Raw genomic sequence first — 19349 nt, forward strand, 5'->3', positions numbered from 1 at the left:
CTCAGCCTTTTCGGGGATCGGCCGGGGGTTCCTCGGCTTCTGAATCACAGGGAGGAGGTAGAAAAGGCTGTTGTTGGCAATACAATGAGGGACATTGTAGGTTCTTGTCAGATTGCCGGTACAAGCACGAGTGTTCCGGTTGTGGTGGTTCCCATAGTTTGTCGCGCTGCTTCAAGCGAGGGAAGGGTAAGGGACCCGAGGTTGTGCAGAAGAGGGGTGACTCCGGTGAGGGTGGGAGAGATGGAGCCCTATTTAAAGAGTTATCCAAATAAGGAGGTTGGGCGGTTTTTGCTGGCGGGGTTTACTAAGGGTTTTGTGATCCCGTGTAGTTCAGTTGTGCCGTGTTTGTCGGTGCGGAATTTGCCATCAGCATTGCGTCATCCGGATGTGGTGAGGGAGAAGATTGAGAAGGAGGTCGCTGCGGGCAGGGTTGTAGGCCCCTTTAGTGAGCTCCCCTTGCCCGACTTGTGGGTGTCCCCGTTGGGGTTGGTTCCCAAGAAGGAACCCAATAAGTTTAGACTTATTCATCATTTATCTTATCCGCAAGGGGGGTCTGTGAATGATGGAATAGCGGATGAGTTGTGCTCTGTGTCTTATACGTCTTTTGATGCGGCGGTGCGGTGGGTTAGGCGTTTTGGGCAGGGCGCCTTGCTTGCTAAGACGGATATTGAGGCTGCTTTTCGGTTGTTGCCCATTCACCCGGATAGTTTGCATTTGCTGGGATTTCAATGGGATGGTTGTTATTATGTGGATTGTTGTTTGCCTATGGGCTGCGCAATTTCTTGTTCACTGTTTGAATCGTTTAGTTCTTTTCTGGAGTGGGTGGTGAAACAGGAGTCTGGATGGAACTCGGTGCTACATTATTTGGACGATTTTTTGTTTTTAGGTCCGGCTGGATCCAAGGTGTGTCCGGTGTTGTTGCGCACGATGGAGCGAGTTGCAGGGAGGTTTGGTATTCCTTTAGCCGGGGAAAAAACGGAAGGGCCTTCCACGGTCATTACGTTTTTGGGGATAGAAATCGACAGCATGGCCATGGAATGTCGGTTACCGGACAACAAGGTGTCTGATTTGTTGGAGGAGGTTGTTTTTCTGAGGAAAGCTAAGAAGGTTCAGCTTAAGCGGGTTCAGTCTGTATTGGGAAAATTGAATATCGCTTGTCGTATTTTACCAATGGGTAGGGTTTTTTGTCGGCGTTTAGCGTTAGCTACGGCTGGGGTGGTCGCCCCTTTTCATTATTTGCGATTGCCTGTTGCGGTAAAGGAGGATTTGGCGGTGTGGGAGAATTTTCTGGGGGAATATAATGGGCGGTCAATGTGGATGGAGGAAGCGATTAGTAGTGTGGATTTGGAGTTGTTTTCTGATGCCGCGAGTTCGTGTGGATATGGGTTTTTTTGCCTGGGGCAATGGAGTGCGGGTGCGTGGCCTGTGGAGTGGGAACGGGCTGGTTTCCTTAGCAACTTGGTTCTGTTGGAGCTTTTTCCCATAGTTTTGGCTACTGAGTTGTGGGGGGATTGGCTCAGGAATCGGCGAGTTCGGTTTTATTGTGACAACATGGGGGTAGTGCAGGCGATTAATAGCCAGACGGCTAATTCTCCGCCGGTGTTAAATTTACTCAGGCATTTGGTGTTGCGGGGGCTGCGTTTGAATGCATGTTTTGTCGCGGTACATGTTCCAGGTGTAGATAACTCACTCGCAGATTCCCTTTCTCGTTTTCAGTGGGATCGTTTCCGCAGTCTGGCGCCAGGCGCCGAAGTTCAGGGCTTGTCCTGTTCCCAGTGGCTCTGGAGCGTGGCCTTGGGGTGTCAGCGGGCTTGATTGGTCAGTCACTCAGTAGAGGTACGTGGTCGGCATATTAGTCAGTATGGTTGTTGTGGGAGGAGCTGATAGAGCGAGTTGGGGGGTATAGTTCGGTTGAGGAGCTTCAGACTTTGTTGGTTTTTTGGGTAGGTTCATGTTATGCGGAAGGTTTGTCTTTTTCTGTGGTGTCTAAGAGGGTGGCGGCTGTTGCCTTTTGGTTGCGGGTGCGGGGAATTACGGATGTGTCTCGGTGTTTTATGGTTCGGCAGGCGCTAAAAGGTTATAGACGGGGTACGATTCGTAAGGACGGTAGACGGCCGGTTTCTTTTGATGTGTTACAAGTCTTGTGGGAGAAAGCAGGTGTGGTTTGTGTGTCTGAATTTGAAGCGCTTTTGTTTAGGGCGGCGTTTTCGTTGGCCTTTTTCGGAGCCTTTCGGATTTCGGAATTGGTTTCTGCCAGTCGTTCGGGTGATGGTGGTTTGTTGAGGGAGGATGTTTGGTTGGGAGATGGCGGTTTACGGTGTGTGATACGCAGGTCAAAAACGGATCAGTTCGGTAAGGGTTCAGTTTTGTGGCTCAGGCCTTTGGTTGGGTCTGCGCTTTGTCCGGTGCGTTGTGTGAATGAGTATTTGGAGGTGCGGCCTGATGGTTGGGGTTCTTTGTTGATTCACCGGGACGGTTCGCGGTTGTCGCGTTTTCAATTTATTGCGGTATTTAAAAAATGTCTGGGCGCAGCGGGGCTCCCCGTTAATGAATATGCGTCTCATTTTTTTAGGATAGGGGCTGCGACGGAGGCGTCTAAGTGGGGGCTCGGGGAAGAGGTTATTAAACGTATTGGGCGTTGGGAGTCGGATTGTTTTCACTCTTATATTCGGCCTCATTTGTTGTGATTGTGGGGTGGGTGGCGTTGTTACGGGATTCAGTGTGTTGGATCTGTTGTCACAACTATGTTATTTTGTTTTAGGGGCAGCGCCGTGTCTCGCATGGATCTTCGGGCATTCCTACGTCTACTGGGGGGCCTTACGCGCCGATGTTAGAAGGAATGGACGCCAGTTGGGTTTCCCGGTGGAGGAATTGCTAGTTCGTTGGATTGGTTTGAGGGGGCTACTTTGGGGGCGGGTTCTGCCTGAAATTCACATGAATGCCACTTTAGATCGGCCACCTGATATATTGGTGCTTCACGTTGGAGGCAACGATTTGGGGGTGCGGCGTTCCCGGGATGTTATTCGGGATATCAAATTGGATGTGCTACGTTTATTGTCGGAGTTTCCGGATCTGTTGCTGGTGTGGTCAGAGGTGGTGGCGCGGCGTTGCTGGCGGTTTGCTAGGTCGATGGAGCGGATTAACAAAGCCCGGGCAAAATTGAATAAAGAGGTGGGACGGTTTGTGCGCAGGCAAGGTGGGATTGTTGTTCGTCATCGGGAATTGGAGGCGGCGTCGCCTCAATTCTTAAGAGATGATGGCGTACATCTGAATGATGTGGGCATAGATATGTGGGCTTTGGGTATCCAGGAGGGTTTGGAGACGGCCATTAGGGTTTGGCGGGACGCCCACAGGTGAGGTGTCACCGGTGGTTGTCGGTGGCTGATGGAAATAGGATCCTGGGGAGCAATTCAATGGTTAAGAGGTGCAGGACATGTTGGAGCCTGCATCTCAGATGGTTTGTTAATGACGAGGATGGGTCCCCTGTTTGGGCTACAAGGCCTACAGGGGGGGATACTAGTATACTTCAAGGAGTTGGTGCCCTTGGGTCGGTGAGTGCGGCCAAGGGTAAGTCTTGAAGTGAAGCGGTGAAGGAGGATACGGCTCGTTTGGGTTGCCCTCCAGGATCCTTGTTATGTGTGTAAAATGCCGGATGTTATTATGGTTATTGTTATTATTGTTATTATTATTATTATTAATGTTATATGGTGTACGATGTGGTTTTGTTATGCGTGGAATAATAAAGTTGGCCACCATGGTCATTATACCAAGCAAGTAAGTGTTGGTGTGGTTTATTTAAAAGGGGGAACAGGGTAGGTTTATAGCCGGAGGAGATTCTTCCATCCTATTAAAAAAAACATCTATTCAGTACTTTTCCTCGGCTTAACCATCTCACCTCACCTGTGTGATACGGCACGTCTGAATACGCCGAACCACACTCCTCCAGAAAAGACTTAAACTGGCGGTGATTCAGACCTTTGGCTCTTATAAAGTTAACTACTTGTGTTACTGTGGTCATAACATGCTCCATCTTTAGGGCTTTGCCACACAGTGATTCCTGATGTATGATGCAGTGATAAACAGTTAGTTCACCTGCACAGTTCTCTTCCTGCATCTTCTCCCGGACCCTGCCCACCAGTCCACTTGTTTTACCGCACATCGCTGGCGCACCATCTGTCGTTAATCCCACGAGTTTATCCCACGACAGCTTTATTTCAGTTACGCATTTGGAAACCTCCTCAAAGATTTCCTTTCCTGTGGTTGTGCCATGCATTGATTTGAATCCCAATAGCTCCTCCGTAACACACATATTTGAGTCCACTCCACGGATGAAGACTGACAGCTGAGCAGTATCAGATGCGTCGCTGCTCTCATCCACAGCAAGGGAGAATGCAACGAAATCTTTTCCCTTTTCCAAAAGCTGGTCATACAGATTGGTGGCAAGATCACATGTGCGATCAGCTACTGTGTTTCTGCTCAGGCTCACGTTTGAAAAGGCTTGCTTTTTCTCTGGGCACACGATGTCACAAACTTTCAACATGCACTTTTTCACAACCTCTCCCTCATTAAAGGGCTGATTTTGCGATCTCTACTTCTACAATATAACTAGCTTTTACAGCAGCCTCACTTTGTGATGTGGCTTTTTTGAACATATTCTGTTGTGAAACCAAACTTCTTTTCATCTCCTCCACTTTCTGGCTCTTTTGAGTCATGTCCAGGTCCTTGTACTTGTCATGGTGTTTTGTTTCATAGTGTCGTCGAATGTTGTACTCCTTAGTTATAGCCACGTTGACTCCACAAATCAGACAAACAGGTCTGTCTTTTACATATGTAAACAGATATTCTGTCTCCCACCTGTCCAGAAAGTTCCTGTTGTCTGCCTTTCTTTTTGCCATTTTTGGGAAGGGGTTCCACAGTGACAGTTGTAGCTTGAGATCGCTATGACTTCTGTCACACAGGAGAGGGCGTTTCTGGGACCTGTCCTTATTGACGCGCCAAAACATCAGCAAGGCATTATGGGATTTGTAGTATTAGCGATGAATGAATGCGCTGTATAAGACCGGCGGGCTAGCTCTAGTAGTCATTTGGTATAGCCTCGCGGGCCAAATATAATTACACTGCGGGCCAAATTTGGCCCGCGGGCCAGAGTTTGACACCTATTCTCTACAGCTTCTTTGTTCAGGAATTTTCTTCTGGTGTCTGGATATACATCTGCGTAAGAGAATATCCACATCCCGCAGAGGACAGGTACATTGTAAATACAGCAACCTGTTCAAAAAAGGTGCAGAGCTTGCTCTGATGTTAGGGTCTGCCCTGAGGTTGCATTGCAGCAAGAGAAAGTTTTGTACCCAGTTTAACTAGAGAAGCGCAGTGTGAGAATTGCTTTCAAGAAACACATTGCCCTATTAACTACCTTTGCTGGTGACCAGCCATGCCACCTGTTAGAACTGTGGAAAGTGCATTTGTGTAACATCTACCAGTCCATGCATACTGAGAATTACAATTGATCTGCTTAACCCTTTCAGGACCCTACCATTTTTTCACCTTAAGGACCAGGCCATTTTTAGCAAATCTGTGTCACTTTATGTGCTGATAACTTTAAAACACTTTTACTTATCCAGGCCATTCTGAGATTGTTTTCTGGTCACATATTGTACTTCATGACACTGGTAAATTTGCGTCAAAATATTTCATTTTTATAAATAAAATAAAAAACAAATTTACAAAAAAAAAATTTGAATTTTAATTTCTCGACTTTTATAATACATAATAATACCTCCAGAAATAGTTATTACTTTATATTCCCCATATGTCTACTTCATGTTCGGATCATTTTGAAAATGACATTTTATTTTTGGGGACGTTAGAAGGCTTAGAAGTTTAGAAGCAAATCTTAAAATTTTTAAGAAAATTTCCAAAACCCAATTTTTTAAGGACCAGTTCAGTTATGATGTCACTTGGGGCTTACTTATTAGAAACCACCCATAAATCACCACATTTTAGAAACTACACCCCTCAAGCTATTCAAAACTGATTTTGCTAACTTTGTTAACCCTTTAAGTGCCCCGCGAGAATTAAAGGAAAATGGGATTGAAATTTCTAAATTTCACTTCTTTTAGCAGATTTTAAATTTTAATCTATGATTTCTGCAACACATTAAGGGTAAACAGCCCAACAAAACTCAAAATCTATTACCCTGAATCTGGAGTTTACAGAAACACCCCATATGTGCTAAAAAAATGATGTATGGGCGCACAGCAGGCTTCAGAGTGGAAGGAGCACCATATGGCGTTAGGAGAGTGGATTTGGCTGGAATGGTACTTGGGAGCTATGTCGCATATCAAGACACCCTGAGGTGGCCCTACAGTGGAAACCCCCAACACTATGCAAATAATGTTTCAGCTGAAAAACAAGGCAGATTCTGCTAACTTTCATGTCTTTCCCATATGCCCAAGTTTATGCAAATGAGTTTACATGACAAAACAGTATAGAAAGGTTATTACCATGATTTTAGGACAATTAGAAAACTGAAAATTTTTATGCAGCCCTCCTAAGCAGTGAGAGAAGAGTTAGCTGGCATCCCAAAAAAAAATTATTTGTCATCCTAATGATAATGATCTATGATCTAGGGGCGCAGGTCCCCCAAGCCATCCAACTGAAATCAAGCAACTTTAAGGCTTGCTGGCTTTCTCCTTTTGGATAGAGAGCTGGTCTTGTGTGTCTCATAGTGCTGACTGTACCTGTCTCATGGATAGGTTTTTGGCTTGCACATACCCAGCTTTTGGCATATAGCCTTTGTGTGATTGTTTGTTATATGTTATAGGTAATGAAATTGCGCGTGCAATACGTGCATATTACATTGCCGATTTTTGAAATATTTTGAATATTTTCAGCTAAAAATTCATGAAATATCGTGAATTTGAATATTGCCTATGCCACTCATCACTATTGGCAAACATGGATTTTAGGTGCCATGTCGCATTTAAAAGATTCCTGAGGTCCCCAGAAATTAAAAACCCCAAGAAGTGAAAGGAAAGAGCACCCCTGTACAAACATTTTAAGTGGTAGAAAGGGCACTTTTGACCTAACAGGTGTTTCACAGAAATGAATATGTAGTGGTTGGTGAAAAGTGGATCTGTAAGCTATCGGACTAAATCAGAGATATAAGGTGGTACATCATGCTACAGGGCCCATCATGGATGAAATTAAATGAATACTCCATGGATGAGTGGTAGATTCTGAAACACCCCTGCCTGCACAGGCCAGGTTTTTCAGGGCAGGTTTCGCAGTGGTAAATGGTGTCTTTCCTTATCCCCCTTTTGGAACACACCCTGCATCTTTTTTGGGTCCTTCCCTTCCTTGCTGTCTGGGGGGCTTGACCTGGAAAATGTTGCCCTGGTACAACACGGGCACCATGACTTCCTGAAGTACTGGGACCCTCCCCGGCCTGGGTTTGAAAAATTAGGGCCTTGATAACCACCTCTTGGAACTAGAGGAAAGTTCCTGTGTGGCCTGCAGAATGAAATAGCACGTATGCATTGCACATTGCCATCTGTACGAGGTGCACGGCCAGCTTTTTGTACCACACTTTTGTTTTCATGTGTCACTGTAGGGCTTCATAAGTTGATCTGAAAGATCCACCCCTCCCATGTGCTTATTGTAGTCCAGGATGCAAACTGGTTTGGGGGTAGTGGTGGTGGTACCTCGTACAGGAGCAGGGGAGCTGGCGTCCCTCTTGTCCTTGTACTTAACCGCCAGCATGTTCTCATGGAGGAGAGCCCTGCTTTCACCCATTCTCAGTGGTTGCCCTACCAGGGATCTAGGGAGGACTCTCTGATTTTTGCACACTGTGCCGCACACCACAGTACCTCTGGCAGTTAGGGACATGAATAGGGGTATGCTGGTGTAATAGTTATCCACATAGAGGTGGTAACCCTTATCCAGCAGTGGGTGCAGTAAGTCCCACCCAATCTTCCCACTAACTCCTAGGACGGGCGGGCATTCTGGGGGTTCAATTCGGGAACCTTTCCTTTCATAAATGCGGAACTTGTGGGTGTACCCGGAGGTACTCTCACAGAGTTTGTAAATCTTTATGCCATACATTGCCCGTTTGCTAGGCAGGTACTGGCGGAATCTGATCCCTCCTAGGGGGGGACTCATCTACACAGACATTTTTATCTGGTTGTAAACCTCAGCAAACTTGGTGTTAAAGTTGTCAAGGACGGGCCTAACCTTGAACAGACGGTCAAATGTCGGGTCATTTTGGGGTGGGCCCTGTGCATTGTCGTTGTAGTGTAGGAATTTCCGAATTGACTCAAATCACTTCCGGGTCATGGTGTTACTGTAAATTGGAGCCTGGTAGAAAATGTCCGAACTCCAATATTGTCTGACGTTTGGCTTCTTTAGATCACCCATATGCAGCACGAGTCCCCAAAACGTCATCATCTCTGCTGCACTTACTGGAGTCCAACCTAGGGGTCTAGCATATGGCGATGTGGGGTTCTGAGAAATGAATTGTTGGGCGTATAATTTGGTTTGGACCACCATTAAATTTACAAAATCTTCAGAGAAGAAGATTTAAAAAAAAATCTAGTTCAGTGAAGCCTGCACTGTCTATCTGTATTCTGGAGCTGCCCTCAGAATCACAGGGACAGGGACGGAGGGTGGTTTAGGGATCTGGAACAGCTGCAAAAAAAAAATCAGTGCAGCAATTCAAAATGTTCTTCTTCTTTTCTTCTTTCAGCAGGAAAAGTTGAAATCACAGTAGTGGTGCACCACAAGTCCCAGCAAGCCAACAAGCAGCACAGAAAAGCATATAACCTCTCTGCATGCAGTCTCCAGCTAGAATGGCTGCATGCAGGGGGGTTCAGCCCTTTCCTGTGCTGCTATAGTGCTGCCATTGGCCGGAGCATTGTTCCATCCAATCGCAGCACTGGCAGGGGACGCCCGGAGTCCCCTGCCTGACCTCGGAGGAAACTGGTCAGCACCGGTCATCTCCGCCTGATCTCCACCCTTTCCCCTCCGCCCCGCAGCTTACTTCTGCTTCCAGCGCTGCAATGTGCCGGTCTTCATTGACCCGCCAATCGCAGCGCTTGGAGCTGCAGGGGGGCGGTGCTGCATCATGCTGCCCTTAACGGGCATAGATGCCTGCCGGTAAGAGCAGCCCCATGGTGACCTGATCGCCCCCACGATTCCCTCCCAGCACCCTGCGGACCTTGTGCCAGCTGTGACGTACATGTACGGCAAGGGTGCTTAAGGGGTTAAGCTAGAATCTTCAGTAAATAATTGTTTGCTGTTAAACTGACCTCATTATTTCCTGCACCACTACATTGCACCGACATCTGCAGCAGCATCAAGGAACCCTGCCATGCACCTGAAAACCACCAACAAGGGCACGCAGACCTGTATCATACAGGTGACCCCCAAGGACCAAGATGTACCCCAAAGAGGAGAAAAGGCGTGACCTTTACTAGTACTATTCTCCGGGGAGCTGGTCGGGGCCTGGAGCCTAAATGTGGGGTGGGAATGGAGCCCCTTTGTGATCTCTGACATAGTAGTACATCAGCGGAGCATGAGAGGTGTATGGAGAGGCGTCATCCACTGATCCCATTCCATATGTTGTTCTATTAAAAAAAGGGTTGTTTTACGTTATGCCACTGCCCTAAAAATACTCATACCGATTAGTTAAATTTTGGCCAAACCTGATAGCAAATATGTATGTCGGTCACCAGGCCGTCTCCTGAAGGAAATTACTGATACTTTGTAACTGTAGTAGAAAAGTCACTGTCTGAGAAATCTGGGGGGGAAGGGTGGCAGAAGAGCCTGGGGGCCAGAGTGGTCTAGGGGAAAAAAGAGGGTTCTGGAGGGGACAGAGGAGTCTGGAGTGGGACAGAGGAGCCTGGGAGCCAGAGTGGTCTAGGGGGAAAAAGAGGGCTCTGGAGGGGACAGAGGAGTCTGGAGGGAAAAAGAGGGCTCTGGAGGGGACAGAGGAGTCTGGAGGGAAAAGGAGGGGACAGAGGAGTCTGGAGGGAAAAAGAGGGCTCTGGAGGTGACAGAGGAGTCTGGAGGGAAAAAGAGGGTTCTGGAGGGGACAGAGGAGTCTGAAAGGAAAAAGAGGGTTCTGGAGGGGACAGAGGAGTCTGGAGGGAAAAAGAGGGTTCTGGAGGGGACAGAGGAGTCTGGAGGAAAAAAGAGGGTTCTGGAGGGGACAGAGGAGTCTGGAGGGAAAAAGAGGGTTCTGGAGGGGACAGAGGAGTCTGGAGGGAAAAAGAGGGCTCTGGAGGGGACAGAGGAGTCTGGAGGGAAAAAGAGGGCTCTGGAGGGGACAGAGGAGTCTGGAGGGGACAGAGGAGTCTGGAGGAAAAAAGAGGGTTCTGGAGGGGACAGAGGAGTCTGGAGGAAAAAAGAGGGTTCTGGAGGGGACAGAGGAGTCTGGAGGGAAAAAGAGGGTTCTGGAGGGGACAGAGGAGTCTGGAGGAAAAAAAGAGGGTTCTGGAGGGGACAGAGGAGTCTGGAGGGAAAAAGAGGGCTCTGGAGGGGACAGAGGAGTCTGGAGGGAAAAAGAGGGTTCTGGAGGGGACAGAGGAGTCTGGAGGGAAAAAGAGGGCTCTGGAGGGGACAGAGGAGTCTGGAGGGAAAAAGAGGGCTCTGGAGGGGACAGAGGAGTCTGGAGGGGACAGAGGAGTCTGGAGGAAAAAAGAGGGTTCTGGAGGGGACAGAGGAGTCTGGAGGAAAAAAGAGGGTTCTGGAGGGGACAGAGGAGTCTGGAGGGAAAAAGAGGGTTCTGGAGGGGACAGAGGAGTCTGGAGGAAAAAAAGAGGGTTCTGGAGGGGACAGAGGAGTCTGGAGGAAAAGAGGGTTCTGGAGGGGACAGAGGAGTCTGGAGGAAAAGAGAGGCTTCTGGAGGGAACAAAAGGGCCTGGAGGGAAACAGAGCATTTTGAAGGGGACAGAGGGATCTAAAACGTCAGTCTTAATAAATGTGACCCAACGTTTTCTGGAGGAGGACAGAGATGTGCGGAAGGGACAGAGATGTGCGGAGGGGACAGAGGAGTCTGTATAGAGACAGAGGAGTCTGGAGAGGAGTCGTAAAGGATAGAGGAGTCTGGAGGGAATAGAGGAGTCTGGAGGGAGACACATTAGTCTAAAGAGACACAGGAGTCTGGAGGTGACAGAGCAGTCTGGAGGATACAAAAGTAGCCCAGAGGGAATAGAGGAGTCTGGAGGATACAGTGAATTCTAGAGAGAAACAGAGGACTCTGGAAGGGCACCAGAGTCTGGAGGGAAACAGGGAAGTCTAGAGGGGAAAGACAAGTCTGGAAGGGACAGAGGGGTTTGAAGAGAAGAGAGGTGCCTGGAAGGACCGAGAGGTCTGGAGGGCACAGAAGAATCTGGAGAAAATAAAGGTGTCTGGAGGGGACAGAGAAGTCTGAAGGGGCACAGAGGAGTCGAGAAAATAAAGGTGTCTGGAGTTAAAAGTAAAGTGTCTGGAGGGGACAGAGGAGTTTGGATGGGGACAGATAATACAAATGGATCCGTTCATGACGGATGCATGCGGTTGTATTATTGTAACGGATCAGTTTTTGCAGCTCCATGACGGATCCGCCCAAAACGTGAGTGTGAAAAAAAAAAAAAACTTTGAAAAACAATCATTTTTTTATTTTCATTGCCATATTCTTACCCCATCATTTTTTTATAGTTATGTATATCTGTAGTGTTTATTGATACCATTTCGGAGTGTGTATGACTTTTTATTAAATCTTTTTAGGGTAAAACAACAACAAAAATTGAGAATTGCTATTTAGATTTTTTTTCCCATTACGGCATTCACTGTACGGGATAAATATATTTATATTTTAATAGTTTTGGCAATTTTGGGACATGGAGATACCTATGATGCTTTTGTGTTACTTATTTTTTTGTTATGAGGAAAGGATGGGGGGGGGGGGCGTTTGAATTTTGATAGTTTTTTATATGTTTAAAATCTTTATTTTACTTAAATCTCTAGGGGTCTTGCACATGTGATCTTCAGAGAAGTCTGGAAAGGCCTTCGTAAGGCTCAAGACTACTACAGCAATAGTTCAATAGAAATGTATTGAATCTCCCATAGACTGCAATAGTAATTCATTGCCATCTATCGGAGATTCAATACATTTCTATTGCTGTGGTAGCCTCGAGCTTGCCTAAGGAGAATGAACAGTTTCCCCGATCTCAGTGAGGGGGGAGCCATTCGGGCACACAATTGACCATGGCATCTGAGGGATTAAATGTCTGTGATCGGCGTTATCACCAGTGGAAGAAATTACCCCTGGGTGTCTGCTGTTTAAAACTGCAGAAACCTGGTGGCTATGGCACCCGCTGCTCTCATGAGCCATGGCCATATTCTAGACTTGACTTTCACGGAACATATACTGCAATCTGGAAGGGGTTAATGAAACTTTATTTCACTTTCATTTTTACAGTTTATTAGTCCCACAAGAGGAATTTGACAGGTGATTTTCTGCTTCACTGTATTACATATCTATAATACGCTGTATTACGTATGTAGTACAGTGCATTATACTGTCAGTACTCTGGCACAGCCTGATGGCATACACCGAGAGCAGACCTGGGGGGCCTTCATTAAGCCTCCAGCTGCCATAGGAAGACATTGACACCCTGCAGTCTCCTTCATGGCAGTGCTGATGCCTGACAGAAAGAGCCTTCTCCCTTTTGAAACTGCTTAGATGCCATATTAGATATTGAATACGGCATCTAAGGGGTTAAATATCTGGGATCGGCACTTGGACCAATTCTGCCATTAGAACAGGAGCCCAGGCTGTCATGGAAGAGCTGCACTGGAGACCTTAGACCAGTCTATTGGCGGTCTCTGAGGGGTTAATTTTTGGCTGATTTGTAATGATACCAGTGTGAAGTCACTAACAGGGGGCGGGGCTGTGACAACCTCTCAGACATGATATACAGGCAGGTTGTCAGCAGCAGGGGCGGACTGGGAACTTAAAGTGCCCCTGGAAAAAAATACTAAAAGTGGCCCCGTTTTTTAGTTGGGTCCAAATTGATGGAAGGCAGGGGGGCCAGCAATACCATATTGTGGCAGGTTATACCCCCCAACAGAGCCAAATAGCACAGTCCACCACAAAATACATCCCCAAGAACTTCCACTGGCCGGCCATGAGGAGGGCGCAGGCGGCCCCCTGGTCAGCAGGAATAGATGTTCCTATGGTATAAGGTGTGTGGATCTCGTGTCTGATCACATGTCATTGTATCAGTGATGTCACTATCAGGGGGCGGGGCTGTGACAACCTCTCAGACATGATACAGAGGCAGGTTGTCAGCAGTAACACATGAATAGCTCCTTGTACTTTATAGTTAGCGGCTCCTGGGTTCAGTGATGAGTCTGTGGGCACGTCTAGATTTCGGGACAGGTCTGGGTGAGATACGTGCAGGTGACGGTACTTGATAATGTGCTGAATTATTCAGGGAGCGGGCCATTGAAATTGGATTGTGTGGGGGGGGGGGGGGGGGGGAGCGCGGCAGGGTGATCCACAGAAAGTAAACACAGACTCGGTTGTCACTTGACTTCTTAAGTTAAAGCCAACGAGGCGCGGGCGGTGAGACGGGGAATCTGGTTTCTCCCAATTAAATTTAACAAGTGCTGTCTTTGAATGTTTCATGAAAGCCTCTTCCCGCGCCCCTCCCCCTCCTCGGGACACGTTCACTATTACCCTCCGTCTTTAAGCTGCATCAATAATTTCTAAATGACTTGGGCACAGGCTGGCGCGGCTTCAGGAGGAGGACGAGCGACTCTGCCGCTGCTGTGAAGGATCCCTCTGCGGGGCAGCGGTCACGTCCGTCTCGCCCTCTGTCCGATCAATTATCACTTAATTATCAGGACAAGCAGAGCAGGTAACCCTACCCCGGCGGGCGGTGGAGCCTCGCACGCCCCTATCACAGACAAGCATCAGTAGCTTTCAATTAATGCATCAGATACATGGAAGGCGCTGAGCGGCGATATTGCAGGAAGGCGCAGCTGGAGGAGTGTGATAGCGCAGGCAGCAGGAGAGTCCAAATAACTTGTCACCATAAGCCAGACATGATGTCCCCACTAATGTGATATGTCACCTGGAACTGGAGCGGGGGGAGAGCAGCTCTGCAACAAAGTAACAATTACTATCTATAAGTATCACTGAGTCCTGGGGTCTAAGGACATGAAATATACAATAATATGGCAACAATAGAGTCCTGTACAAGATCATGTAATGTATGTACACAGTGACTGCACCAGCAGAATAGTGAGTGCAGCTCTGGAGTAGAATACAGGATGTAACTCAGGATCAGTACAGGATAAGTAATGTATGTACACAGTGACTGCACCAGCAGAATAGTGAGTGCAGCTCTGGAGTATAATACAGGATGTAACTCAGGATCAGTACAGGATAAGTAATGTATGTACACAGTGACTGCACCAGCAGAATAGTGAGTGCAGCTCTGGAGTAGAATACAGGATGTAACTCAGGATCAGTACAGGATAAGTAATGTATGTACACAGTGACTGCACCAGCAGAATAGTGAGTGCAGCTCTGGAGTGTAATACAGGATGTAACTCAGGACCAGTACAGGATAAGTAATGTAATGTATGTACACAGTGACTGCACCAGCAGAATAGTAAGTGCAGCTCTGGAGTATAATACAGGATGTAACTCAGGATCAGTACAGGAAAAGTAATGTAATGTACATACAAGTGACTGCACCAGCAGAATAGTGAGTGCAGCTCTGGAGTATAATACAGGCTGTAACTCAGGATCAGTACAGGATAAGTAATGTATGTACACAGTGACTGCACCAGCAGAATAGTGAGTGCAGCTCTGGAGTATAATACAGGATGTAACTCAGGATCAGTACAGGATAAGTAATGTATGTACACAGTGACTGCACCAGCAGAATAGTGAGTGCAGCTCTGGGGTATAATACAGGATGTAACTCAGGATCAGTACAGGATAAGTAATGTATGTACACAGTGACTGCACCAGCAGAATAGTGAGTGCAGCTCTGGAGTAGAATACAGGATGTAACTCAGGATCAGTACAGGATAAGTAATGTATGTACACAGTGACTGCACCAGCAGAATAGTGAGTGCAGCTCTGGAGTATAATACAGGATGTAACTCAGGACCAGTACAGGATAAGTAATGTAATGTATGTACACAGTGACTGCACCAGCAGAATAGTAAGTGCAGCTCTGGAGTATAATACAGGATGTAACTCAGGATCAGTACAGGAAAAGTAATGTAATGTACATTCAAGTGACTGCACCAGCAGAATAGTGAGTGCAGCTCTGGAGTATAATACAGGCTGTAACTCAGGATCAGTACAGGATAAGTAATGTATGTACACAGTGACTGCACCAGCAGAATAGTGAGTGCAGCTCTGGAGTATAATACAGGATGTAACTCAGGATCAGTACAGGATAAGTAATGTATGTACACAGTGACTGCACCAGCAGAATAGTGAGTGCAGCTCTGGGGTATAATACAGGATGTAACTCAGGATCAGTACAGGATAAGTAATGTATGTACACAGTGACTGCACCAGCAAAATAGTGAGTGCAGCTCTGGAGTATAATACAGGATGTAACTCAGGATCAGTACAGGATAAGTAATGTATGTACACAGTGACTGCACCAGCAGAATAGTGAGTGCAGCTCTGGAGTATAATACAGGATGTAACTCAGGATCAGTACAGGATAAGTAATGTATGTACACAGTGACTGCACCAGCAGAATAGTGAGTGCAGCTCTGGAGTATAATACAGGATGTAACTCAGGATCAGTACAGGATAAGTAATGTATGTACACAGTGACTGCACCAGCAGAATAGTGAGTGCAGCTCTGGAGTATAATACAGGATGTAACTCAGGATCAGTACAGGATAAGTAATGTATGTACACAGTGACTGCACCAGCAGAATAGTGAGTGCAGCTCTGGGGTATAATACAGGATGTAACTCAGGATCAGTACAGGATAAGTAATGTATGTACACAGTGACTGCACCAGCAAAATAGTGAGTGCAGCTCTGGAGTATAATACAGGATGTAACTCAGGATCAGTACAGGATAAGTAATGTATGTACACAGTGACTGCACCAGCAGAATAGTGAGTGCAGCTCTGGAGTATAATACAGGATGTAACTCAGGATCAGTACAGGATAAGTAATGTATGTACATAGTGACTGCACCAGCAGAATAGTGAGTGCAGCTCTGGAGTATAATACAGGATGTAACTCAGGATCAGTACAGGATAAGTAATGTATGTACACAGTGACTTCCCCAGAAGAATAGTGAGTGCAGCTCTGGAGTATAATACAGGATGTAACTAAGGATCAGTACAGGATAAGTAATGTATGTACACAGTGACTGCACCAGCAGAATAGTGAGTGCAGCTCTGGAGTATAATACAGGATAAGTAATGTATGTACACAGTGACTGCACCAGCATAATTGTGTGGATGTGGAAAGTGTCGGGTAATAAGAGGCATGTGGCCACAATAGTAACAGCAGCAGTGGTAGCGTAGCAGGAACATACAAGGCAGCAGATGTGTTTGCAGCATTTTAGGTGTTGTAGTAGTAGTGGAGGCTGTGTAACGGTAGTGGGGGTAGGGGATTTAGCAGCAGGGAGTAGCAGTCATATGGTACAGAACATGATGGCAGGCAGACAGTGGCAGGGCATGATGGGACACTGTCAGCAAGGGCAGATCTATTCTTCGGCCTCAGCCGGAGTAGTGTGACAATCCTCCCGAATCCATGCCTCCTTCATTTTGACATATGGTGCGGCACATTGAAAAATGTCTTCATCATGTTGATGACACTGACCTGGCTTCTGTTCCCTGTGTTTGTGGAGATGATGGGAGGTGGTTGACCCTGTGTGGGGCCTCCTGGTAAGACATGCAGGGGGCGGGCGTCTTCTCAACAAAATCTGTGGCAAGCTGCGTACACAATGTATCCTGGAAACAAAGCAATTTGGTCTCCCATTTTGGTAACAGGAAAACATTCAACCATTTTGCTTTGATAGCACTGGTCTAAAAGCATGGTTATCCAGTAATCATCACGCTGTTAGATGGTATGGCTTTCATTATGTAAGTGCAATGAGCCAACTGGCCGCGCCTGGGGGATCCCTTACCCCTCTAGAGGTATTTACGATTATATGTCCCTCTGTTAGAGTAGGTTTAGTTGAAAGAAGAAGATCGGACCAAATTTAAATGGCGCTGATGCAGAAGAAAGACTCCGTGTTGAGATGTTACCATATAGGTAATCTTTTATTCAAAAGTCTACGCATTTCAGGGGCGGACTGCCCCCTTCATCAGGACAATAAAACTTATTAGGATAAAAAGAGTAAGTAGTCGTGACGCCAGCTGCGGTGAAGAAGGGGAAGCACAAGGCTCCCTATGTAGTGATGTTATGGTACCCAGATGTAGGAAGCCCAGAGTGGTGGTAAATAGGCCACAATATCCCTGGAGATGTTGTGTTGCACTTTGTCACGGTGCTCCTACCTTTGGATACTTATAATAAACGATAATCCAAACAGTTTCCAGACTTTATTTTGGTTACCAGCAGGTTTCAGTATAGGAATAATGTGGCGCACAGGAGTGACACACAAACCAAATAGAGGTGCACACGGTTTAAGAGGAATCACCCTTCCTCCCAGAATAAATGACTAATGGAAAAATGTAACCAGGCACACTCAATATATTGGGATCATATAGAATTGATATAAAATGATGATTTAATATAATAGTATAGAGTTACTATATTAGTAAAATCATAAAACCATAACATATGTTCAACAATGGTTAATACAGCCTATGAAAATATATATAAATAGTACAAGACGATGACAATGGCAATGCGGTGATGGTACAGTGGTCCTGTATAGTGCAGCTGTACTAGGAACGATCTCCCAAAGTCAACCTATACACTTCACTTCCAATAATGATATATGTTGGCATCAAAATCGTCAATTGCATCAAATATATTGGTAAAATGTACTTGCGGTAAGTAAGGTTAAGCGGCGTCCCGCTATACTTGCAAGTCAGCGGCGTCCCGCTGAACTGTACTGAATGCTGCTCCTTTCCAATGTAAGTTCTTGTTATCCTGTTTGGAAAAGTGCTTCCCGTGCTAATTGCATACCCCGATTGTCGCTCTGAACACCTCTCTTGTGTGGAAGGAGACCGGTGTCCTGCAAGCTCTATTCGTCCGACTTCTGTGCTGGTGGTTGTTTGCGCGTGTAAACGGCCGTTGAACCTTGTAGCGGTGCAGTAACTTTCCACTCCTCGCGCACTGGATGGTTTCTTGTGGGTATATTATCACACGGACAATTTGTATCCAATAGTATTCCAATGTTTCTGGGGGACCCTTGACCAAACGCGTTTTGGGGTTCTAAATGACCCCTTCCTCAGTGGTTCTCAGTCCCCCATAAAATCACCCCTTATATAGGGTATTTTGGTCTTCTCAAAGACCCGATATGGATTTGTTTTCAATGGATGGATTTAGTTCCATTTGTTTCATTTTTATCACTAATACATATTTTTATCATTCCTATGCACCCTATGTACCATCTTGATGAATAATTCAGGCCACTAAAATAATACAATAATACAATAAATATCGCCATTAAATAAAATGCTCTAAAAAACTTAGTAATCTTTAATACGCATAAACTCTGCATTCAATCCTCCTGGGAGCAATGTGTTTAATTCATATATCCGTTGAGTTTCCAATCTAGACATCTTGCCTATATGGAATTGCGGATCCGGGTCTGCAATTCCGGATCGGGGCCGCACGTCGTGCGGCCCCATAGAAATGTATGGGTCCGCAATTCCCTTCCACAAAAAGAGACAGCTACAAGAAGCTTGATTAACCCTAAGGGAAACATAGCAGTTCTTTTCATTTACATATGTGATGTCATGATATGGGCAGATCATCTGATAAGGGGGGAAGGGGGGGGCGGCAATTTTTATCTTGCCTAGGGCGGCAAAAATCCTTGCACCGGCCCTGCCTTCCACACAAGAGAGGTGTTCAGAGCGACAATCGGGGGATGCAATTAGCACGGTAAGCACTTTTCCAAACAGGATAACAAGAACTTACATTGGAAAGGAGCAGCATTCAGTACAGTTCAGCAGGACGCCGCTGACTTGCAAGTATAGCGGGACGCCGCTTAACCTTACTTACCGCAAGTACATTTTACCAATATATTTGGAGTATTCATTTTGATTGAGACTGTTCATACCATCCATATTTATTTTGGCAATAGCAGCACGATTTTGATGCCGACATATATCATTATTGGAAGTGAAGTGTAT

The 19349-nt window shown here is 46.3% G+C and overlaps 1 protein-coding gene across 1 annotated transcript in view; it reads right to left on the bottom strand.

The window, feature by feature from the left end:
- Positions 1-4895, bottom strand: part of LOC121002356 (general transcription factor II-I repeat domain-containing protein 2-like) — a 28796-nt gene extending 23901 nt beyond the window's left edge. The window contains 2 exon segments of the mRNA XM_040433821.1: positions 3859-4574; positions 4576-4895. Coding sequence (XP_040289755.1) covers positions 3859-4574; positions 4576-4895 — 1036 coding nt within the window.
- Between the last annotated feature and the right edge of the window lie 14454 nt (positions 4896-19349).

This window comes from Bufo bufo, chromosome 5 (genome assembly GCF_905171765.1).
Source record: "Bufo bufo chromosome 5, aBufBuf1.1, whole genome shotgun sequence".
In the NCBI taxonomy this organism is placed as follows: domain Eukaryota; kingdom Metazoa; phylum Chordata; class Amphibia; order Anura; family Bufonidae; genus Bufo; species Bufo bufo.